At 41.1% G+C, this 25,689-nt stretch overlaps 1 protein-coding gene across 9 annotated transcripts in view; it reads left to right on the top strand.

Annotated features, from left to right (window-relative positions):
* The window catches only part of ZNF704 (zinc finger protein 704), a 136,263-nt gene extending 110,807 nt beyond the window's left edge, over positions 1-25,456 (top strand). The window contains exons 7-9 of one of the 9 annotated variants that reach the window (XR_008844277.1): positions 12,386-12,477; positions 16,057-22,470; positions 25,230-25,456. Coding sequence is in view for 3 of the 9 variants with exons in the window: in XM_056522217.1 (XP_056378192.1) it covers positions 12,386-12,477; positions 16,057-16,171 (207 nt within the window). In the remaining 6 variants the exon portion in view is untranslated. Of the gene's footprint in view, positions 1-12,385; positions 12,478-16,056; positions 22,619-25,229 lie in introns of those variants that run through there. The other 8 variants (XR_008844282.1, XR_008844281.1, XR_008844278.1 and 5 more) reach the window with 8 other exon arrangements.
* The last annotated feature ends 233 nt before the right edge of the window (positions 25,457-25,689 follow it).

Below are 25,689 nucleotides of genomic sequence, written 5' to 3'. Positions count from 1 at the left end.
TCAAATTTGTTGTGCTGCTCTTCTGGAATTTTTTATATATATATATATATATATATATATATATATATATACCTGATAATTATCCTAAATCAACAACAGGAGGAGGTTCAATGTGGTCCGTGGCTCCAAACATGCCCGCTTACTGGGACGCGAACAGGTGCCCGCTAGTACTTCCGGCTCCTCCACAGTTCACATCTGCTTGGCCGCAACATTCCTGCACATTGCGACAAAATCTGGCGCACAACCCGACAAAACATGTCGGGTTTGCAATAGTAAATGAGGGCCATACCCATCAATAGCACTTATATGCACCAAAAAGGCACGACCGGCACATTGCCAAATATAAGTACTTATATTTGTATCTTATCTCATGAACCCCACGGCAAGTTTAGAGTATTCATTTTTATACCATAATAAACCTAGTGCTCAATGTAAACACATTCTTAATTCCCATACCTAGCATATATACTACACATAAAAACCAAATATCACATGTATCGTATCTATAAGTGATTAACCCTCTGATCATATTGCTTATGAACTATACCACAAGTGCACAGAGCTACTCCCTCTAAATAGTGCCCTACGTCATGACATAAGTCATATATACCATGGATATCATATATCTATATATTCAATAATAACTCGTATAGTAATTATATCATTTTATATCTGTACAACCGTATCAAGAGCCTTATAGTGTGTGTGTGTGTATGTATGTGTATATATATATATATATATATATATATATATATATATATATAGAAGGATGTGTGAGACAGTATCGGGGTTCGACCTCTGTGCCCGTGGTTGCCCAGGCAGCCAGCCAAGGGAAATTGCACAAGAAGTCCAAAATCACAGCACTCGTCAGGTAACGGATCTTTAAACAGCTGGGTTGTCTTTATTATCTCCAAAAAACAAGAGCAACGTTTCGGCAGTAGTAGCCTTCGGCAATCCTGCTTTTTAAAGATCTGTGGCCTGACTAGTGCTGTGATTTTGGACTTCATATATATATGAATACCTAAATATAAGTATACCTTAGTTATCCTATCAAAGACCAAATTATCATACATACACTTAAAGGGGTACTCTGCCCCTAGACATCTTATCCCCTATCCAAGGGATAGGGAATAAGATGTCAGATCGCCGGGGTCCCGCTGCTGGGGACCCCGGGGATCGCTGCTGCAGCACCCCGCTATCATTACTGAGCAGAGCGAGATCGCTCTGCACATAATGACGGGCAATACAGGGGCCGGAGCATCGTTACGTCACGGCTCCGCCCCTCGTGACGTCACGGCCCTTTGGATAGGGGATAAGATGCCAGGGGCGGAGTACCCCTTTAACCTAATTCATCATACATATCTTCACCTATATTATATATCTATCTCTGCTCCAATCCATTCCATACACCCCCATACAATCTGTTCACACATTCAAGCACTACACTCATAACCCATACACCCCTCTAGCACATCATTCCCCACACATCCAGTTGTCTTATTCCCATACTAAAATTATAACCCACTCTTCATAGATATCTATTAACTTTTGCATATATATCCAATAATTTGACACATATATTAAATATCTTTATATGATGTCATCAACAATCCTCATGTATACCCAAATTCTCTTAATTTGGATTCAGTCCAATATCATTCATCCATTCACCGCATCATACTACACCTCCACATTGGACCACGGGTATCCTCCTCCTGTGTATACACACACACACACATATATATATATATCATCCCATAGACTTGACTGGGATTTTGTAAGGGCCATTTAAAGGTTTCCTTAACGGGTCTTTAAAACTGAGAAATGATATAGTGTGAAAGCAGCCTAAGCTAACAGCGCATACTATGTCACCTCCTAGACGGGTGGGAATTTGCCAGTCTTTATATAGCCCCATCAGGATCAGGATGACTTAGTGTTATTAAGTCCAGTGTATCCAGCCTGTGCCTCTAGATACCTTTAATGAGTGATATAAATATTCATGTAATACAGAATACTTTCATCTGAAGACATAATACATAGACTTTACAGCTGAAGCACATGTGATTATCCTCCCTTGCACAGTGGATTGACTTGTATTGATCGCTGATCTTTCCAGATCAAGTAGCAAAGTCTGAGAAATTCTACCAGATATCCTTATAGAATTTCCTGCCATAAAACCAGGGCTTATTTGTACCTGATAATATTGCCTCTATGATCTGTGGTACTAAAATACAAAAATAACTGTATATATGTATATAACTGTATATTGGTGGACCAGATAAGCTTTTGTGAAAGTTGATATGTGCATTATTAGGCATCAACCATTGCCTTTTATAAATTGAGGATCAGGTTATTGTTTCCAAAACCAATGAGTAATGTGTTCTCACATATCTATCATACACTCGGTTAGGGCTTTAGAGAATTAGCAAGAATAGTTTTCCCAAGCACCTTGATGAGCTGTAAGCCAGGCCTCCATATTAAATAGGTGCTCGATTATCCTGATGGTTGTCCCAAAAACCTCTCTAAAGGCATTGTCTAGTTTACAAATTCATTTTCCAATACAATATTGGAGTGAATATATGGAAGCCCTTTGTTTAGTAAAATCCTGGACAAAACCTGGTGGTGAAACGCATCAGAAGTGTGGTGGGTAAAAGAGATATGGGGACCTATGCTTAACCATGCAGGGATGGTGTGTATGTGTGTGTGTGTGGGGGTGGGGTGTTTGGGGTACAAAGAGTGCCCCCAGTTTACCTGCCTCAGAAGCCTTTCTGCAATGCTGAGCTCCTGTATCCTCCGTACTGAACAGCAACTCCTCCTGCTTGCTGGGGTCATGTGATGTTATGATGTCACATGATCCATGCAGTGCAGGGAAAGCTGCTGATCAGTAGAGGAGAAAGAGGAGCTGAGTAAGTCCCCCACAAGAGCTCTAACCTCCACAGGCCTCCGACCGTCCTTGTCATTGGCTGTTTGTGTGAGCACTCGCTCTGCAAGGCAGTCTGCAGATCGAGCTCACAAAAACAGCCAGTGACAGGGGCTGTCAGATGCACCTGGGTCAGGGTGCCCCCATTGGCAATGCCACTGTTTATTAGTATACCTTTATGAAGATAATACAAGTTAATTTCATAATATGGTCTCCTTAGTAGTATTTTCTTTGTTTATAGGCTATTAGTATTCATCATTTTTTCCACTTGACCTTTATATTGTTGTCTTTTCCTATGGAGTCCTTTCACTTTTGTTTTTACCTTTGGAGTCCTTCGACGTTGGTAAAGTTCTTTTTAGACAGGCATATTTTGGCAACACACCCCTCGCCATGCAACCAGTATTACTTATCAAGTGGCATGTCCTACGATGCACAACATGTTACCTGTATCTAGTATCAGCCTTAGAAATCTAGAACAGGCAGAAGGCGTCGCGGCCACTTTAAATCAGTGTGCAGCAGCAACTGCTGCTGTGGTACCGGATGGTCCTATGACACACCCGAGGACACAGTAGTGTGCCGCGGCACCCAGTTTGGAAAGCACTGGAGTAATGCTTAGGAGGTGTCTTGCAATTTATTTTTATTTTAATGCCTTTGTCACTACAATACTGCTTTTGCCAGTAGGGTAGGAATAGTCCAGCACTAGTCAACTATGGCGAATATCGTGAGAGCTTGGCTGTTGCATGACAGCTGGCCTCCTGCTCAGACTACCTGCAGTGCAGAAACCTACGATTTTGGTAATTTAACCCCTTAGATGCTATGGTCAAATTGTGATCACAATATCTAAGTGGTTTCTGGGAATCTGTCACCCCATTAGCACCGGGGCGACACAATCACTGAGGCGACACAATCATTTTTAATGAAACATAAAAAAAAAAAAAAAAAAAAAAAAAAATATATATATATATATATATATATATATATAATATAAATACAGGTTTGTTATCGACACATTTGTAGTAACCTCATAACAGCTGGGCTCCTGCTCAAACTAACTGAAGCAGAGAAATCGGATTCTGGTAGTTTAATCCTAAATTGTTGCGGTGAAATTAAGGCTACAGCATCTGAGTGGTTTCTGGGCATTGGTTACCCCAACAGCACCTGGGCAACAACAATCACTGGGTGCCGTGGTGTCTCCATGACAGCCAAGGGACTAATGAAGGCCCCAGGTATGCCATGTATGTGTGGAGCCAGTAGCAGTAGAGTGTAATCTATGAGCGGGAGGGAGGCTGCATGTCAAAGTTACCATGTGGGACTAATAAAAAGTAAAGTTCCTCAAATATAATTGTATTATACAACCCCCCCGCCCCCCCCCCCAAAAAAAAATACACATTCTCCCCGCCACATCTGTAGTTACCTCAAAATTTATCTCCCATGGAGAACAAACCCAGATTTGCTGTACTTTGCTTAGTCTCCTTTCACACTATACTGTTGCTCCGTTAAAAGACCAGTTACAAAGTTTCGTTAGAAAACCCTTAAAAATGGCTGTTAAAAAATCCCATTCAAGTCTATGGGATCCCATTCAAGTCTAATTTTTCTCCTGTCAAAAATAACGGTGGTATAACGTCCGTTAAAATTTTAACATTGAAGTCTATGGCAAACGGATGAGCCTTTAATGTCATCCGTTTGCACCCGGTTTATAATATACGTTATTACTTCTGACCATGCTCAGAAGAGGTGACATCAGCAGATTCCTGCAGTGCTGAGGGACTACTACTACTCCAATCATGGAACAGACTTGTTTCCATGATGGGAGTAGTAATACCTCGGCTGCGGGAGTCTGCCGTCAGCTGGGGAGGCTACATAAGTATTTGTACTAATACCCCTATCATGGAACATAGTCTTTTCCATGTTGGGGGTAGTAGTACAGGGGCTGAGGGATTGATTGCACTGGGTCTCACTTCTGAGACCCGATGCGATCTAAAGTTATTAAACAGGAGGGGGCAGCATGCTCTGCTCCCCTGCGATGTACAGTGCACTTTTACTTTCATTTTCTAATTCCCCGCCGGGAGCCCTGAATGGCCGGTACAGAGGAGCCATTCAGGGCTCCTGTGGGGTTTTTAAACTTCCTGAGCATAATTTCCATATAATCCTATTCCCCCCGACTTTTGAACAATCATTTTATTCCCCCCATGTATATATTAAATAAATTATTCTCCTGCTGCCCAGTCATCTGTTTCACAGTACAGCGGGGACATGTCAGTCCATTCACTGCTGCTCATCTCCGTACTTGACAGAGATGAGCAGCCGGGAATGGAGGGACCTGTCTCCCCTGTGCACTGCTTCATTCATTCACGGCCGGTTCCCGACATGTCCCCACTGCTGCCCTGCTCCAAGCGCAATCAGAGCGCACAGCGAGGACATGTCAGTCTATTCCCCACTGCTCAGAGCAGCAGCTGATTGCGCTTGGAGCAGGGCAGCAGCTGTTGGGAACCGGCAACGTAATGAATGAAGCAGCACACAGGGGGGACAGGTCCCTCCATTCCCGGCTGCTCATCTCTGTCAAGTACAGAGATGAGCAGCGGTGAATGGACTGACATGTCCCCGCTGTACTGTGAAACAGATGACTGGGCAGCAGGAGAATCATTCATTAAAAATATACATAGGGGAATAAAATTATTGTACAAAAGTCAGGGGGAATAGGATTATATGGAAATTAAGCACAGGAAGTTTAAAAACCCCGTCGGGATCCCTGAATGGCTCCTCTGTACCGGCGGGGAGTCTGTTCCATGATGGGGTAGTAGTACAGACTCCCACAGCCGGGGAACTACTACTCCCATCATGGGGAGAAGTCTCTTCCATGATGGGAGTAGTAGTAGTCCCGGCTGAGGGAGTCTGTAGGTAGAGGTGTTAAAACAGCCATAAAATAACGGACTATAACTGTACATGATGGATGTTATAACGGGTCTTAACGGCCGTTATTTTGACGGACATTATTCAGCCGTTAGCACCCATTATAGTCCGTTATTTTAACTTTTGTAGCACAAAAACGGCTGTTAAAAAGCAGGGACAAGACGGTAGTGTGAAAGAAGCCTTATCCACCTGTGTTATTTATTTATTTTTTTATAGAAAAAGTTTTCTAATATGCCAAAGTAATAATTTTAACAGAACGATTAAAAAAGTGATCATTGCAGCAGTTTTCCCAAGATCATAGGGCAGGGTCTCAAACTCAAATAATCTGGGGCCACTGGAGGCAGGGTGAGGGTGGGCCGCATGCGCCCCTTACATATAATGCCCCCATCATGCGCCCCTCACATATAATGCCCTGATCATGCGCCCCTCATCATCCACCAGCAACAACTTCCACCAGCAGTACCACCCCCCATTCTCCCTACCCCTTTGTGGTAATAGCATGAGCTAACGGATGATGGGGTTCTACTGCTGAGGGGGGGGGGGCATTAGGTAGCCAGCAGTTTCCCCACATTAGGAAGGTAGCAGTTTCCCCACATTAGGTAGCCGTAGCACAGATTCCCCCGATTAGGGAGCCTTAGCATAGATTCCCCACATAAGGTAGCCTTAGCACAGATTCCCCACATTAGGTAGCCAGAGCACAGATTCCCCACATTAGGTATCCTTAGCACAGATTCCCCACATTAGGTAGCCGTAGCAGTTTCCCCACATTAGGTTGCCGTAGCACAGTTTCCCCACATTAGGTAGCCTTAGCACAGATTCCCCACATTAGGTAGCCTGAGCACAGATTCCTCACATTAGGTAGCCTTAGCACAGATTCCCCACATTAGGTAGCCTTAGCACAGATTCCCCATATTAGGTAGCGTAACACAGTTTCCCCACATTAGGTAGCGCAGCATAGATTCCCCACATTAGGTAGCCTTAGCACAGTTTCCCCACATTATGTAGCCTTAGCACAGATTCCCCACATTAGGTAGCGCAGCACAGTTTTCCCACATTAGGTAGCCTTAGCACAGATTCCCCACCTGGACAGCGCTACTTACATCTGCCTGCAGGGACTTTCTGGCGGAGGTGCGCGCTATAAGTGACCTCATCGCACGCACTGCGCAGGACGTTGGTCAAATTTATTCTGTCGGCCGAGAGTTTGAGACCCCTGATCTGGGATTGAACAAACAAACTGGATTAACCTCCCACTGCTCCCCAGATGCCCTGGTACCCTACTCTTGTCCTCTGCAAGATCCTCTTCCTGCTTCTTGTGGTTGACTTGTCACACTGGAAATCAGCTTATTGCCAGCCGCAGCAGTGCTCTGCCTCGGGCCGGTGATATGGTGAGCGGCAGTGTGATGTATTGAGCCTCGGCCCCAGTCTTCTTACTGGTGCTGGGACCCAATATGTCACACTGCTGCTCAGTAAATCACTGGCTGAGGTGGGACATCCTTGCTGCTGGTGAATATCTGATCTGCAGTTTGACAAGTCAACCACAAGAGGCAGGAGAGGACCACAGCGGGGGATGGGAGTAGGATACTGGAGAAGTGGTGGGAGGTCCAGTTTGTTTTTAAATGTCGTCATTCTGGGCAAGTTATTTTTATACCAAAATTTTACAATGTGCTTTTTATGTCTCAGTGACAGATTTACGTAATAATCCAATGGACACAAAATTTTACTTTTGCAATTATTCCAAAATATTTAACCATTACAATTTCATTTAACTCTGCAGTTAAGGTACTTAATGTAATAAATGAAGAACGACACTTTTTTCAGACCGTGCCTTGTGCTATCCCTCATTGAGGGCCTGGTTTTCGTGGAACACTGTACAATTGTCACATATCTTTTGTCGACAGTCTTTTTAAGCCTTTGTAACCCGCTGTAATATTAGACGTGGCAGTGCGAGCACATCTGCCGTGCACAGTAGTTATTAACTAGTCACTTGGTTGAGTCTGTGAATTGTTAATTGTTTGGATATTTCATGAATATAATTGGTGACTTTGTAGAGAAGACAACGGGGCTGTCATTATTACCATTTCATTATCCTACATTTATTCCTTTCGTTTATCTACAAGTGTTTGCAGCTGTTGCGCCTTATGTATGCCAGCTTAAACAAAGAATTTGCCAATTAAAAAAGATATATGGGTCTAAGATTTAATAATACTAGTCTGGCAGATTTTTTTTTTTTAGACGATTCCTACATATATTTTTGCAATTTCCGGGTCATGAAAAAGTATTTGGATTTGACAGTTTTTTTCAAAATTATTTGAAAATTTTAAATTAAATTTAAGACAAGACGAAAGCAATCAAAGCGATTGTTTCATTTACCTGATTCGGCCACTTTTAGCAGTAACACAAGGGATTCTTTTTACATGATCATAAAAAAAAGAAATTTGATTTTGTTTTTGTAGCACTGTGACTATGATGGCCTCTGGAATCTGAGGGCAAGGAATTGTCACCTTGTGGAGACCACCAAGCTGATGCAGGGTGTCTTATAGGCCAGGCAATGCTTCCTGGGGAAAATATGCAAATTAGCTCTACTTCAGAAAGCAGGATCTTCAGTGCCACCTATAAATAATGCCACCTTGTAAATGAACTAACGAATAAAGAAGCCTTGGAAAATAACTAGGGGTTATAAGCTAGTAGGGAGTCTTATAGACTATTATATGTGCGGCCTGGGAGCATGCAAACTAGCTCTTGAGAAGGAAGAAAACGGACACTGTAAAGTCACATATAGGTGCCCTACGAAGAATGTGCGGCCGACAATTATGAAATGGAAGGAACACACGAATTGATAACTGTATGAAGGCTCATGAAAGGAGTTCTGATCAAAATGACCTGCTCGGCTCCATATAAAAGAGCCCTAAGTCAATGCTCAACCCATTAGAGTGTTCTGAAACATGATTATGCCCAATTTACCATAAATCCACTGTCTTCCTTTTGCTTGATATTGTACATACTGTGGTTTTTGGAAACGTTTCTAATGTATGCAGGAATGTTAGTGTAGCATGTAGTATGATGTATAGCGTAGGGAACCTGTGCTGTATATTGTGCTGTCATGCTATGTATGGTGAGTGTATTAAATATAAGTTATTGACGATTTTCAATAAAAAAAAAGTCCTTGGTAGCCACAAGATACCTGGTAACTATACATAATGGCCCTGATTTACTATTATAAACCCAACCTGCTTTGTCCAGGCACCAAAATATGGCGCAGTGTGCCACAAATTCTGCACCAAACTTTTTGGCACAATGCACCAAATGAAAGGAAATCTGTACCAACAGGTAGTGCAGGTGGCACTGATGACAATGGTACTTTTCTTGTACAGTTCCATGCAGTCATCCTCTGGTAATCCTCTTCTGTATCTTCAGCTCTGGGCCCGGCTTAGAGTATGGGCGGAGCTTAGTGACGTCACTGAGCTCCGTCTATGCATCAAGGGATCCAAAGGATAGGGGATAAGATGTCTGATCATGGAGGTCCCGCTGCTGGGGACCCCCGCAATCTTGGCTGTGGCACCCCAGACATCCGATGCACAGAGCAAACTTCGCTCCGTGCCAGATGACTGGCGATGTGGGGCAGAGGCTCGTGAGGTCACGTCCATGCCCCCTGAATGCAAGTCTATGGGAGGGGGCGTGACCCATGAGCCTCCGAGGCTGCACCCGACGCTCTAAACGAACAGCGGGTGCAGCAGGGAGATCGCGGGGGTCCCGTGGATAGAGGATAAGATGTCTAGGGGCGGAGAACCCCTTTAAACAATGTAAGGGTCCTGCACCCTTGTTTTAGGAGTATAGGGTACCTATGAAAGGATCAATGTCTGAAATCGCCAAAAGATGTAATCCATTGCACACCAGGTTGAATGAAGAGTGAATTTTATTTACACATCATGTGGAGATGAACAGTCACAAACAGTTTATAGTCCTATGAAAAGATGGCTAACTCACAACTATATACACAGTGAATATTTCTTTAGAAAGCGTTTTGGTCCACCCGGGACCATTGTTAATCTGGACAAACCTCAGTGAACTGTCACACATTTCACCTTGTGCAGATATGGCTTGACAGTGGTCCCGGGTGGACCGAAATGCTTTTTTATAGAAATATTCACTGTGAACTATGAACTGCTTGTGATTGTGCATCCCCACGTTATGTTTAAATAACATTTACAATTTCATTCATACAAGAGTGCCATGGAGTACTTTTTACTGACCCATAAATGACTGTGTACAAGGTAGTGCAGCATATAAGTGTAGGAAACTGTCTCCATTCAATGTGCTGAACAGCAATGCTGAGGAATTGCGCTGTTCACCATTCATTGCCTGCTATTTGCAGACTGATGCCGATGTCTGTATAAGTCTGTCAGTAGTTAGGTTTCAGTGTTGAAAACACCAATTTATTTTTTCTGTCAGTAATAGATTTCTGATGGAATTTAGAAGGACTCTGAATCCAAAGTATAAGCTGGTTCAATAGAAACATCGATACTTAAATATTCTGTGCGTCTCCATGTAGCATAATATAATAGACAAAGAGGTGCTGTAATCTCATTTTATATCATTCTGCCTGGTGCAGGGGAATGTATTTGTTAGATAAAGCACAAAGAGAAGAAAGTGTTCTTTAGCTGATTACCAGTGGTGCCTGGAACACGGGAGTAGAACATACGCAATGTCACAACGTAGAGAAGCAAAAATTAAAGGGGTAATTGAATTTTTTTTAATCAGCTGGTGCCAGAAAGTTAAAAAGATTTGTAAATTACTTCTATTTAAAAATCTTAATCCTTCCAGTACTTATCAGCTGGAATTGTTTTCAGTCTGACCACAGTGCTCTCTGCTGACACCTCTGTCCGTGTCAGGAACTGTCCAGAATACAAGCAAATCCCCATAGCAAAACTCTCCTGCTCTGGACAGTTCCTTATATGGACAGAGGCGTCAGCAGAGAGCACTGTGGTTAGACTGAAAAGAACTCCAGAAAGAAATACAACTTCCTCTGTAGTATACAGCAGCTATTAAGTACTGGAAGGATTAAGATATGAAGAAATAGAAGTCATTTGCAAAACTGTTTAACTTTCTGGCACCAGTTTAAAAAAAATCTTTTTCCACCTGTGTACCCCTTTAAGTGCCACAATCACCAGTCAGGATTAGACTTCTTTATTCACATAAATCAGCAGGTACATAAGTCATTAATGCAGGGGCGCCTCTGTGGGATGGATGGTATCTGTTTCGTGTGTCAAGCACATGAGCGTCAGCAGATGGATACCATCCATTCTGCAAATTCCGGTGAGTGCGGCACTTAATTTTTGCTTCTCTACATTGTGGCACTGCATATGGTAGATAATGTTATGTACATCTATATTGTTTGTAAACTTATTTATACTGCCTTCCTTCTATTGCTGTCAATAGTTGCCCATAAATTTTAAGTATGGCTATACTGTAATAAGAAGCGGGCGAATTTGCAGAACAAATTGCTAAATCCAAGTCAGTGGCAGATTTTTTTTGTCTAGAAAAAGTAGTTCTACCAAGCGCTCCAGTTCTCTGGACAACTCTAGTATAAATTTGTTCAAGGAATCATCATATTTTTTCTAGACAAAACAAATCAAACACTGCTGCTTGGGATTGGGTGAGTTGAACTTTTACTTTCTTCATCTCCTTCTGTAAAAATTTAATGTGGCATTTTTGTCCCTGAGCTACTAGAATACAGTGATTCCTCAACTTACAATGGCCTCAACATACAATAGTTTCAACTTACAATGGTCTTTTCTGGACCATTGTAACTTGAAACCAGACTCAACATACAATGCTATGGAGTCTGCTAAACATGCCAATAGCTGGAAGAACCGACCAATCAGAATGGGCATTCACTGGTAAAACCCCTGTATTCCTAAAGTTCATGCACTGACTGGCTGTCTGGTAGCGCCCCCTACAGTACAGGGAGGTATTACATGTTCTGTACTACTTTTAACCTATGCCATGGTTAGCTGCTTGGACACCAGGTAATGGCGGCTCCATTTTACTTATTTAGGACATTGCGTGTACTGTACAGGACCCTGAAGAAGCTCCTGTCCACTACATAGACCAGTATTTCCCAACGAGGCTGCCTCCAGCTGTTGCAAAACTACAACTCCCAGCATGCCCGGACAGCCTTTGGCTGTCCGGGCATGCTGGGAGTTGTAGTTTTGCAACAGCTGAAGGCACCCTGGTTGGAAAACACTGAAATAGACAGTGATTTACAGCTCCCAGCAGATCTTTCCTACTTTTATATGTAAGGATTTGCTTTATCTATATTAGTTATCTACTTATTTTTCTTTAATCCTCACTTTTTCCTATTTTTGGATGACATTTTGGGGCTTCAGAACCAATTACCAGGTTTTCATAGAGTTATGATCTCAACATACAATGGTTACAACATACAATGGTCGTCCTGGAACCAATTAATATTGTAACTTGAAGGACCACTGTATAATCGTTCTGCGAGAGCCACTTGTATTAATGCAACCTTGTATTTTCCTTAATGTTTTTTAGGTCTGTCTTCCTTGTAATACTAGTACTGAGGAGTATATTCCATCAGTTCATACAGTGAGATCTTCCCCTCCTAGAGCTGGTGTGGCAGTAAGGTGAGTAATAAGCATATAGAGTAAATTGCATATAAGGTGAGCAATAAGCATATAGAGTAAATTGCATATATGGTGAGCAATAAGCATATAGAGTAAATTGCATATATGGTGAGCAATAAGCATATAGAGTAAATTGCATATAAGGTGAGCAATAAGCATATAGAGTAAATTGCATATATGGTGAGCAATAAGCATATAGAGTAAATTGAATATATGGTGAGCAATAAGCATATAGAGTAAATTGCATATATGGTGAGCAATAAGCATATAGAGTAAATTGCATATATGGTGAGCAATAAGCATATAGAGTAAATTGCATATAAGGTGAGCAATAAGCATATAGAGTAAATTGCATATATGGTGAGCAATAAGCATATAGAGTAAATTGCATATAAGGTGAGCAATAAGCATATAGAGTAAATTGCATATAAGGTGAGCAATAAGCATATAGAGTAAATTGAATATATGGTGAGCAATAAGCATATAGAGTAAATTGCATATATGGTGAGCAATAAGCATATAGAGTAAATTGCATATATGGTGAGCAATAAGCATATAGAGTAAATTGCATATAAGGTGAGCAATAAGCATATAGAGTAAATTGCATATATGGTGAGCAATAAGCATATAGAGTAAATTGAATATATGGTGAGCAATAAGCATATAGAGTAAATTGCATATATGGTGAGCAATAAGCATATAGAGTAAATTGCATATATGGTGAGCAATAAGCATATAGAGTAAATTGCATATATGGTGAGCAATAAGCATATAGAGTAAATTGCATATATGGTGAGCAATAAGCATATAGAGTAAATTGAATATATGGTGAGCAATAAGCATATAGAGTAAATTGCATATAAGGTGAGCAATAAGCATATAGAGTAAATTGCATATATGGTGAGCAATAAGCATATAGAGTAAATTGCATATATGGTGAGCAATAAGCATATAGAGTAAATTGCATATAAGGTGAGCAATAAGCATATAGAGTAAATTGCATATAAGGTGAGCAATAAGCATATAGAGTAAATTGCATATATGGTGAGCAATAAGCATATAGAGTAAATTGCATATAAGGTGAGCAATAAGCATATAGAGTAAATTGCATATAAGGTGAGCAATAAGCATATAGAGTAAATTGCATATAAGGTGAGCAATAAGCATATAGAGTAAATTGCATATAAGGTGAGCAATAAGCATATAGAGTAAATTGCATATAAGGTGAGCAATAAGCATATAGAGTAAATTGCATATAAGGTGAGCAATAAGCATATAGAGTAAATTGCATATAAGGTGAGCAATAAGCATATAGAGTAAATTGCATATAAGGTGAGTAATAAGCATATAGAGTAAATTGAATATATGGTGAGCAATAAGCATATAGAGTAAATTGCATATAAGGTGAGCAATAAGCATATAGAGTAAATTGCATATAAGGTGAGCAATAAGCATATAGAGTAAATTGCATATAAGGTGAGCAATAAGCATATAGAGTAAATTGCATATAAGGTGAGCAATAAGCATATAGAGTAAATTGCATATAAGGTGAGTAATAAGCATATAGAGTAAATTGAATATATGGTGAGCAATAAGCATATAGAGTAAATTGCATATAAGGTGAGCAATAAGCATATAGAGTAAATTGCATATAAGGTGAGCAATAAGCATATAGAGTAAATTGCATATAAGGTGAGCAATAAGCATATAGAGTAAATTGCATATATGGTGAGCAATAAGCATATAGAGTAAATTGCATATAAGGTGAGCAATAAGCATATAGAGTAAATTGCATATAAGGTGAGCAATAAGCATATAGAGTAAATTGCATATATGGTGAGCAATAAGCATATAGAGTAAATTGCATATAAGGTGAGCAATAAGCATATAGAGTAAATTGCATATAAGGTGAGCAATAAGCATATAGAGTAAATTGCATATAAGGTGAGCAATAAGCATATAGAGTAAATTGCATATAAGGTGAGCAATAAGCATATAGAGTAAATTGCATATATGGTGAGCAATAAGCATATAGAGTAAATTGCATATATGGTGAGCAATAAGCATATAGAGTAAATTGAATATAGTTTTCCAAAGTATTAATAACTTGTATAGGCAAACTAAAATAAGCCACTATAGAAATACAAAAATACATAGGAAATATTAGAAGAAACAATAACATTGTCCAGTGATCTACTAGTCATTTTCCGGTAGAGAGTCTAAGACCAAATGGGAAACATATGTTTCAAAATGGGACAGATAAAAATGTTTAGTTTTTTTTAACCACAGAAAGTAATGGCTTATTTTTAGGATATGCCATAGCTGTTTTATCTCTGCGTGTCTCATGTTGATCCTCAAAATGAAGTCCTCTCTACACTAGGGGTACTCTGCTTCTAGACAACTTATCTCCTATCGAGTGACCACAGCCGTCACGCCCCCTCCAATGGACATGAATGAAAGGGGCTTGAGGTCACAACAACAGTCACCCGAAACCGGCATTCTAAACATAAATGTTCGGGGTGCCAGGCCGGCGGCCTGGCATAGGGGATAAGATGTCTAGGGGCAGCATAGACCCCTTTAAGGGCCTTTTATATTTGGTCAACATGTGCACTAAATAAGGGAAGGGGATTGTACACAGTAACTGCTTTTTCTTTACAGTTGTACACAGCAAATGTGATTCTCCCCTGCAAAATGTCTTTTGTCTGCTTTTCTCCCTATCTCCAGTCTGGATGAGCTGCTCTTCATGTATGCTCACCCAGCTCTCCACAGACTGTGTGCAACTCCCCATCAATGCTTCTCTTTGCAACTCTGAGACAGCAGAATCCCTCCTTGATGATTTTTTTTACTGCCCATCTGCCAGGCAGGATAAAAGCCAAAGGGATTGATGAGGATCCTTAAAGGAGTACTCCGCTGCTCAGCGTTTGGAACAAACTTTTCCGACCGCTGGAGCTGGGAGCTTGTGAAATCATAGCCCCCCCCTCATGAAGTCCCGCCCCGCCCCCTCCCATAGACTTGCATTGAGGGGGCGGGGTGTGATGTCACAAGCTCCCGGCTCCAGCTTTCAGAACAGTTTGTTCCAAATGCTGAGCAGCGGAATACCCCTTTAAAGCCCTAGCCATGAGCTTAAGGACCCTTTATTTAAATGACCCTTTATAATGGGCCAACATGTGAACTAAACGAGCACTGACCTTGTAGATCACACTCTTAAAGGGAGTCTATTACAATACTTGACTATTGTGTAGGCCGGGCCACTTGAACGATTGCTGTATCTTTCCCCCTTTGCTTCCATCATTCATTGTCCGTACATCCCCTATTACATGGGAACATACTAAAACTAGGCGATGTATGAGCAATTGCTTGTTTGTCAGCTGATCACCAGGCTATTACCTAGAACCAATAATCGCCCCGTGTAATAGGGCTTTTATGAACCCAAATTTCCTTAGGTGCCAACCAAAAGGTCAGAAATGCTGCTGTATATGAGTAGCTAAAAGTTTTTAGGGCTTCTAAACATGGAATTAGCATACTTTTTTGCCATGACAAAAATGTATCTTTAAAAAAGAAGTGTTCTCATTTCCTTAGCAGAAAGCCACGTGGCGAAGGCAAGAAATGTCGCAAGGTGTACGGGATGGAGAACAGAGACAAGTGGTGCACAGCCTGCCGCTGGAAAAAAGCTTGTCAGAGATTTCCTGACTGAAGGCCGCGCCAATCTCACCTGCATCAGACACTTCAGATGAATGAACTGCGCTCATGGAATAATGTACACGGTCTAGAATAAGCTCATCCAGAGTCCAGCAAAGCATTCGTGCTCCACTGGATCATCAGGGAAGACATGGGTTCTTACAGAGGTTACATATTGATAAAACTACGGGGATGTCCAATCTTGGATTGCATGATGATTTATGGGCTCTGCACTGCTCAGCTTTTCTACAAATTTACACGTTGTTGGTGCATTTCTTACACAAGCAAAAAAAAGTTACTGAAAACCAATTGATGTTCTTTTATACAAACCACCATAACTCTTTTCTTTGGGCTACTTGTTTATGTAAAAGAAGAACTTATTCCATAAGTATTGAATATCTATGAAGATGAGAAGACACGCCAAGCAAAAAGATAATGGCTTGTCGTGAGCAAAATAAGTAAAGATGGCTCGGGCTCTGATTGTAGTGAAAGAAGATAAAGCGTGCCCCAGACATACAAAAAATGATGTACTGAAGTGTGGGTATTAAGCATATCCTCGGGCGGTGCCATTTTGTGATATAAATGTTTAAGCTGCTGGTACATGACATACCCATGTGTACTTACATTGTGACCACCATTCTTCCATAAGTGCTCTTTTATTCTCTTCCTATGGACTGTTTTCTATGAGCTAGTTTTGCTGATAGCATTGACTGTTACCCATTAGCGGCACTTTCAGTGAAGCAGATATATGGGGCCATGAATCTATCCGTGGTTCGGGCCTACTGCACTTTGTTTCACAGTAACATTTTTTACATGTTTTTAGATTTTTGGAGTGGACGTATCACCTACCCACAGTGAAGGTGGTGATAGCCTATTAGCTAATAGTGCCAACCTCTACACATGAGATACAAACACGTGTCTCGCATTTGTTTATTGATGGAAAATTGGATCCTCCCTCCATATCTTCCTTCCTTATGTGTATGTAATATGTCCACGTTAGTTTTATACTGTGAATAATATATAAACAATTTCATGCATATTACTTTATAAACCCAGAGCTGTGCCCATGATGTTCAGGTGAATGTACAGTTACCCTTCCATTATCCTTACATCTGCCTGTTATGATTCATTTATTTGAAACCCAAATGGCATTACCCTAAACAGACGCCACAGAAACCATTGATCCATGCTTCTTATTGTTGGTGAACTTACATATGAACAGTATTAGTGTTGTTTGTGGAACTGTGTAAGTCCCAGACCCTGTTTCTTTATTGCGTATTTGATGTGGACTGTTGTAGTTGTCTCACAAGTCTTCATCCCCTTCAGTTGCTGATCTACGCACAAACAGAATATGATACACACGGAAATGCACTCGTTTTTCAATTACTGGAAAACCCAGTAAACAGAAGAAAGAATAGAAAAGATTCAAAAAGTGAAAGAATGGAAAAAAAATACAAAACACATGATCTGGACACATCAAATATGAGAGATCACTTAGGTAGTGGTTATATTGTCATATTTGCCATATTCCATATATTGATTCATAGTGTCCTATATGGACTGTTAAACCGCCAAACAAATGACATTTGAAGTTATTACACACTCAAATTATTACACAAATACATGAGTAAATGTCTAGATATATATGTCTCAGTAAGAGTTTTGTTTCTGGCCTCCAGCTAGGTACACTTCTCAGAAACGTTGTTTTTTAATTGTAAAGATGGAATTAAAGGGGTATTCCGGCCTTAGACATCTTAGACATCCAAAGGATAGGGGATACGATGTCTGATCGTGGGGGGCCTGCCGCTGTCTATAGGAGGCGGCGTGAATGGAGAGGGGGGGTGGCGTAACGTCACAAGGGGGCGTGGCATGACGTTACGTCGCCAATCCTGCACAGAGATCACGGGGGTCCCATCGTCGCGCCCCCCCCGATGATCAGGCATCTTATCCCCTATCCTTTGGATAGGGAATAAGATGTCTATGGCCGGAATACCCCTTTGATCATACATTTGCAAATTCATAAAAAATGTCCTAACATTTATCTGTTGCGCAGAGAAAGATAAAAATTGTCCATGAGACAGACGTTGTGCTCTTTCTGAGTTAGAGATAGCCTCAGGGCAGGAATGGGTGTTGTACACAGCAGATACTTTCTCTCTACACCTGTACAAAGCCCATGTGATTCTCCCCTGCAAACTGCCTATTGTCTGCTTTCCTTCCTATCTACAGTCTGTGTGAGCTGCTCTCCATGTATGCTCACTCAACTCTCCACATTCTGAGCTTCTATGTACAACCCCGATCATTACTGCTTTCTGTAACACTTAGTGGAAATCCTCCTTGATGATTTTTTTCTTATCTTTCTCTGAGCAGCAAAATGGTAGAACATTTTTAATGAAGACTATTTAGAAATTCAGAATTTAGGGAACAAATAATTATAAAAACAAAATTTGTGAAAAGGAGTCTATAGCCTTTAAATGTGATGAAAAATGACAATTTCAACCAAAAGAACTGTTCATTGGGTGAAATTTAACAAATGAATGATCAGCTTAGCTGACCGATAACAGACTGTCATGTCATCTTCTGGAAAGAAGTTGGCCGGGTTTGATATTTTCGGCTGACAGTAAAAAAGGTTTTATGTTCAAAGAAGGTATTTCCTCCACAAAGGATTGAGAAAATAATATTCTCAGAACTCCTGATCGTCCTGTTTGAAAGGGCCAGCGATCAGCTGACGAAACAGAAAACCCATGTTCATTGGCCAACTGGATCTTTTGTGCAGGCATTTAAATCATTGTTATTGGCCGCACACTGCTCTGTATTAATTGGTGATATGCGGCCAACAATGATAAAAAGGGCCACATGAATGATCCAAAAAGGACCACATGAATGAGCTGTGAAAGGGCCTAAAGTGTGCAATACCCCTGTAGCATCACTGCAGGGACATTTTTGAATTACATTGTGCCCATTAAATTTAATGGGTTTTCTGTGTAACACTAGACCTCCAGAGGTGCTATTTGCAATTGTTTTACATTTCTTATGATTAGATAAGGATCTTGCATAGGACTCCCTTGTATAAACTAGACAACCCTTGTAAACATACTGGGCAGTCAGTGTAGGTGCAAAAGTGCAAACCTCTGGTGTTTACCCTATGCCGTCCTTGAGCAAAGTCCAGTAGGGGTCATGTATGAAATTGTTTACGAAATGGCATAAAGATGTATCACAGACATTTATGTCATATCAACAGGTTGTGTCCTAAAGGTCTGATAGATCTTAAAAAAAGCAATAACCTGTCACCGATCCTCTGTGGGTGCTGTTCTGACAGTGCCTAGGATTTCCTGCTCTCAAATTGGAAATGCCTCCTCTAGCCAATTGGGACAATGTCGTGGCTAGTGATTGGCTTATAGGACTTTTCCTATTGAGAGGAGATCAGGAAGCACTGAACAGTAAGGCCCGGTCTGTCAGATGGCCAATAGTAGGTTAGTGAACTCCTCCACCTGGACAACCCCTCCAGTGCCTATATAAGCAAATTTGGTTATATAAAATATATATACGGTATATAATATATGACCTGAATGCCTTCTCCTTCTATGACAACAATACATAATTTTAAAGGAAACGTGGCCAGAATTATTTAATAACTTGGCTCAGATAGTAATTTCACCAGAACAGTAGGCAGTGCTGTTGGATCATTTTTCTTTGTCTTATTGTGACCAAACTGTTTTGTCTTTGTGTATAGCCCCTATACAAATACAATATATTTTTTACAATTATGGAGACCTATGGTGGCCAACTTCACAAGATCATGAGGCTAAGGATGTGACAACTACTCCCTGCTTACCATAAATAAAAACCTTAAATGGTACTCCGCCCCTAGATGTCTAATTGCTCGGCTGCGGCACCACAGACATCCAGAGCACGGAGCAAACTTTGCTCCGTGCCGGATGACTGGCGATGCGGGGCGGAGGCTCGTGCCGTCTTATCCCCTATCCTTTGGATAGGGGATAAGATGTCTAGGCGCGGAGTACTGCTTTAACCTTATGATGTGTGGAAACATGGTCCTGACAGATTTTTCCTAGCACTACATGGACCAGTTATTCTGAGTTTGCAAATAGAATTAGAGTTTTTGTCTATACAATTCTCTGCACTTATTATTGAATTGCACATAATATTAATCAGATTTTTTTGCACTTTTTTGACATTCTCTATGTATTGCGACTCATTACTTTCAGATATTTTCCAATGTGACAACATGGGCGAACGACGTTTGTCTTACTTTACACTCTTTCCTTTAATTTTTGGAAAGTCTTTGTAACCCACAGCAATGAGGAATGACTCAATCCATTACTCAATGTGCTGCATCAAAGCCAACATCTGCTTAGAGTAACTGTGGGTTTGTGCTCTTTGCAGCAAGTTATTAACCCCATAGAAATTAATAAAAGTGCTAATTAAATGAAAGGATTAATACATTTAATTTAACTATGCAAACGAACAATTAATCCCACATGTGATAAAAAAGTATTTAGGAATATTTTACTTATTAAGTTCCCGGGGGTCTTTTCTTATTATTGTTGTCTTAAAGGGGTATTCCCTTTCAATTTGCATAACTCCTATTGATTTTAATGGGAGTTGCATAAATGGCGTAGCCTGTTTGTTTTTTTTTTTTTTTTTTTTTTACCAAACTCTGGCAAACCCTTATTGTTTATATGTTGTATGTTAACTTTTAGGTTGCATTTGTTAAAGGGGTATTCCAGATTTTTTTTCTTTAGCCTTTGAGTCTATAATGCCAAGTTATAATACAGTGTAATTAGCTTTTATAACCTCAATGTGGCACAGTGTCCATTTTTCATGCACTGGACCCACAAGTTTAGAGCAAGTCTTTTTATTTTACCGTTGTCTCTGACCTTTCCCAGCATTCCATGTGTCCAGGGAAAATCTGTCATAAGTCACATGGTCTCCAGGGGGCGTGGCTATGCAGAAGTTGATGGATAGCAGGGTGGAAGGGATTTTTCTAAGGCATTGGTTCTCAACCTGGGGTACAAGTACCCCCAGAGGTTCTCCAGGGGGCACTTGAAAAAAAATCAGTTATGGCAGCCACAGTCACTGGTTACTGGTCTGGAAAGAAATGGTAGGCTGGCGTCACTGCACCGAGGAACGGAGCACAAGGACAGCAAAGGGGAAGCGCGGGCACTGGGCTGCTGTGGGCAGTAACTACCATCAGCTTTGTTGCTCAACTGCCCCTGCAGCCCAGGGACCTACTGCTATGAGCCATAGCAATATGTCCCCAGACCAGTGGAGCACCAAAGCGGGGCAGTATGGTTGCCTACAACTATATATGGGGGCAGTTTGGGGGCCTACAGCTATATTTGGGGGCACAGAGGGGGCTTAACAGCTTTATGGGGACGCAAAGTGGGTACTATTACTGTGTGTTACTATAAACATGGGGTGTTAGTAAATAGGTGGGTATTGTACTGCAGAAAGGAGCCTAAAATGTTTGGCTTGTTCTATGGAGAAGTCTTGTATGGGAAAGAAAACTTAATGGCGGTCTAGGCCAGAAAGTAAAGAAAAGTAAACAACTCGAGTTAGGAAAGACGTCACCTGTAAATTGGGGGACTGGGGAGATGGGGAGAAGAACAGGGGGCCTGTTATAGAGGAAAGTTAAGCATATGAATTATAGTATAATCATTACAAAATGTCTCTAATATGGAGTTGCAATTTTTTGGGGATTGGGCTGTCAAGGGGTACTCAGGCAAAAAAGGTTGAGAACCACTGTACTAAGGTAATGCTATCCCCCACCCACTGCAGCACAGTCACGCCCCCTGCAGACCATGTGGCTTATGACATATTGTCTCTGGCACAGTGGGATGCTGGGAAAGGTCAGAGACAACAGTTAAATAAAAGTGTGGGTGTGGGTTCCATAAACACGGATGTAATAGAAGTATATTACACAGTATTAGAACTTGGCATAATGGGCTCAAAGGATATCCGAAAGAAATATGAAATACCCCTTTTATTACAAGTTGTAAAGCAAGAACACATGAGCAAGACTTGAAAGACCAGAATAGCCATTTTGACATGTGTCAATACCAGTTATTGTATTGTTTCATATCCCTTGAATTTCAAGCATAATATATCATATTTTTCAGATAGTACCTGCACAGATGCAGATCCCCTAGCTGCTATGGGACCCAAGAAGATAGTGGGCCTCATGGGTGGTGTTAACCTATGCAAGTCTTGTTCTCTCAAGAGACAGGCAGCATTAGACAACAAAGCGGACCAAAAGTGGCCCGAGAGTCATGCCACTCTTTACCCCTACAGAGGAAGGTAAGAGTATAGAAGCAAGTGTGCCCTCCGGTCGACTACGTAAAGGTGCAAATTTTGACCATTTGTATGGAGTTTGCACCCTGCCTAATTTATGGCCGGAATTTGATTTGCAGAAGCCATTTATTGAGTCTAGAACAGTGTTTCCCAACCAGGGTGCCTCCAGCTGTTGCAAAACTACAACTCCCAGCATGCCCAGGCAGCCTTCGGCTGCCTGGGCATGCTGGGAGTTCTAGTTTTGCAACAGCTGGAGGCACCCTGGTTGGGAAATACCAGTCTAGAAGAATGATATTGAATCTCAATGTGGAACAGCCAGGAAGGTTTTGTTGAGAAAGATTGCCCTGCGTTGTTCTTATGAGATCCGATCCAGTTCTCCAGCACAGAGTTACTTTATACCTCCACATCAGTTGTCAAGTTGTGTATATATATATATGACATTGCATTACTTCAAGTTATTACAAGTGTTAGGTCTCATGCACATCGCAAAGCTGGATGACACGCCATACCCACTTGGCGTTTTATCCTTTTGCGTTTTTTATCACTCATCTGTGACGTTTTTCTGCGGTTTGGGGATCACTGGAAGTTTTCCAAAATCACAGCCTGTTGAGACTATTAAGTAGATTTATCAAAACCTGTCCAGAGGAAAGTTGCTGAGTTGCCCATAGCAACCAATCAGATAGCTTCTTTCATTTTTGAAAGGGCCTCTGAAAAATGAAAGAAGCGATCTGATTGGTTGCTATGGGCAACTCAGTAACTTTTCCTCTGTACAGGTTTTGATGAATCTCCCCCTTGGTGTTTTCCCCCATAGAAGTCCATGGGAGCAAAAAAACATAAAAAATGCAATGTGGGTTTAGCATTTGGCTTTTTTCTGTTGTTTTTTCCCCAATTTTTTTTTTATAGAAATTAAATTCTATAATATAGGAATCACAAAAAACACCCACTATTTTTGGAGTGCATCTTTGGAAAGCAAAGGTCAAAAAAATTGGCAAAAAAAAGTGGAAACTTGTTCACATGACGAAAAAGGTGCGGAATGTCTGAGTGGACATTCTGCACATTTGCATGTTTGCCGGTGCTAGGACTGCACCTAGAACATGCTCATTGTTTCTGCCAAATTCTGCCGTGTGCACAGTGCAGCAGAATCCCATTGAAATCAATGGGACTCTGCTACATTGAATTTCCAAGTATAATTTTTCCACTTGGAAATTCCTTGGTGTGAACATGGTCTAAGGCTGACCTATTATGACAGTAAGGCTAGGTTCAGACTACGGAATTTCCGCCTGCAATTCCTCTCTGAAATTGCAGGCGGAAATTCCACTTGCTTAAATGTATAGTGTAGTGAATGGGTTTCCGTTCACAAATTCACACTTCAGAATTTGTGAAGCGGAATTTGTGAATGGAAAATCCGCTTAGAAATTTCCGCCTGAAGAAAGGGGTTGCTCTTTCTTTAGGTGGAAATCCTTGCGGAACACATTGCAGTCTATGGGAGACTGCAGTGTCCGCGCGGTCCTAGTGCCGACTGATTCAGTCAGTGCTGGCCGCACTCTGAATCTCCGGACGGAAATTTTCTGCCCGGAGATTCCGTAGTCTGAACCTAGCCTAAGTCTCGGCCTAACCGTGGGCCTGATGACCCGAACTGACAGCCGACAATTTATGTTCCCAGACCCATAGTTGGGCCGAGATGTGCGCCTCTATTTTGATAGAGTGAAAACACTCTTGGTCCACACAAGATTTTTTTATCTGTCTTCCCTTCTCCTCTTTGAAAAGAAGAAAACAGATTATAAAAGGATCCTGTAAAAAAAAATATAAAAAAATAAATATCACTCCAGAACTGATGCAAATTGACAAAATTTGGCAAAAGTTCGGGTAACATGGATTTGTCATTAAGGTTTATACGTTTGAACAAAAAAAAAAAAGCACACTCCGAAAATAATGAAAAAACTTACAGATTCCTTTTTATCGTTTTTTTCTTTCTTCCATATCTATAATAAAAGATCAAAGAGGTTCTTCCTCTGGATTACTTTTCACTAAAACCTGTGATACAAAGAAGGGGGGAAAGCAGCCTGCATGGGTGTTTTTATGGATATACGGATAGACATCTATGGGCCGCGATTTTATACAGAGGCACATGGATGTTTTATCTCATATTTACATGGAACGTGTGATAACATAATATTGTTGCATTATCTCATTTTGTATTATGATGTTGTTATGATTGTACTGTACCATACGGGGGCGCTATACAGAGGAAAACAAAGTGCCGCCGTAGTGGTTCTCTGTGCCAAGTAGATGAGGCCTCACTCAGAAATAGATGCAGAGCTTCCAATTTTAGCACATTTTCTTGTCACTCTACACCAGTGTATCCCAACCAGGGTGTCCCCAGCTGTTGCAAAGCTACAACTCCCAGCATGCCCGGACAGCCGAAGGCTGTCCGGGCATGCTGAGAGTTGTAGTTTTGCAACAACTGGAGGCACCTTGGTTGAGAAACACCGCTTTACACCTTACAAAAAAAAAATATTTTCTCATACATCATAATCATAACCTAGAAACATTCCATAGAAGATGCGTTTTTCGAATATTCTACCTCCGTCTTGTGCGCCAAGTTGTATACAATCACTTCAAAATGTCAATATGCCAAACCCTGCGTTGAATGTAAAGTAACTGCAATGGAAGAAATGTACTATTTAGATTGCATTTGATGATCCTGATAGCATTTTACCAAAATGACCCTTACTAGCAGTATTTCAATGAATATCTGTTAATAGGCCGGACAGAGCTGGAAGAAGGAAACCGGGAAGGTCTTATAAAGATTTTGACTGCAGAAAGTTCTATGTGCACAATAATGATGATATATCTATCCCTATACATTATAGTTGTATATTGTATGTGAAACTATTGATATGTTTGGATACTTATAACCCCCCTCCCCCCTTAAATGTAAATGCTTACATGTTATTATTCTTTATATAATAAACTGAATTCCATTTGCACTAAACTATATGAAATTCTACAGTCTCTGATATTTATTATACATGACTCTGTTCTGTGTAGTCTGGTGTTACTTAGCAGGCAGGTAAAGAGGTTGTGCAGCGAAAAAATGCTTCTCCCCTCTCACCGAGGCTCCGACCGCTGGGACCCCTGCGATCTTCTGAACAGCAGTGGCGTACCTACCATTTGTCGAACCCGGCCCCGCCGGGGGCGCATACCCGGGAGCGGCGCAGGCCA

Source organism: Hyla sarda, chromosome 5 (genome assembly GCF_029499605.1).
Source record: "Hyla sarda isolate aHylSar1 chromosome 5, aHylSar1.hap1, whole genome shotgun sequence".
Taxonomy (NCBI): Eukaryota; Metazoa; Chordata; class Amphibia; order Anura; family Hylidae; genus Hyla; species Hyla sarda.
The sequence above is the reverse complement of the archived record's forward strand: the minus strand, read 5'-3'. Positions and strand labels throughout refer to the sequence as shown.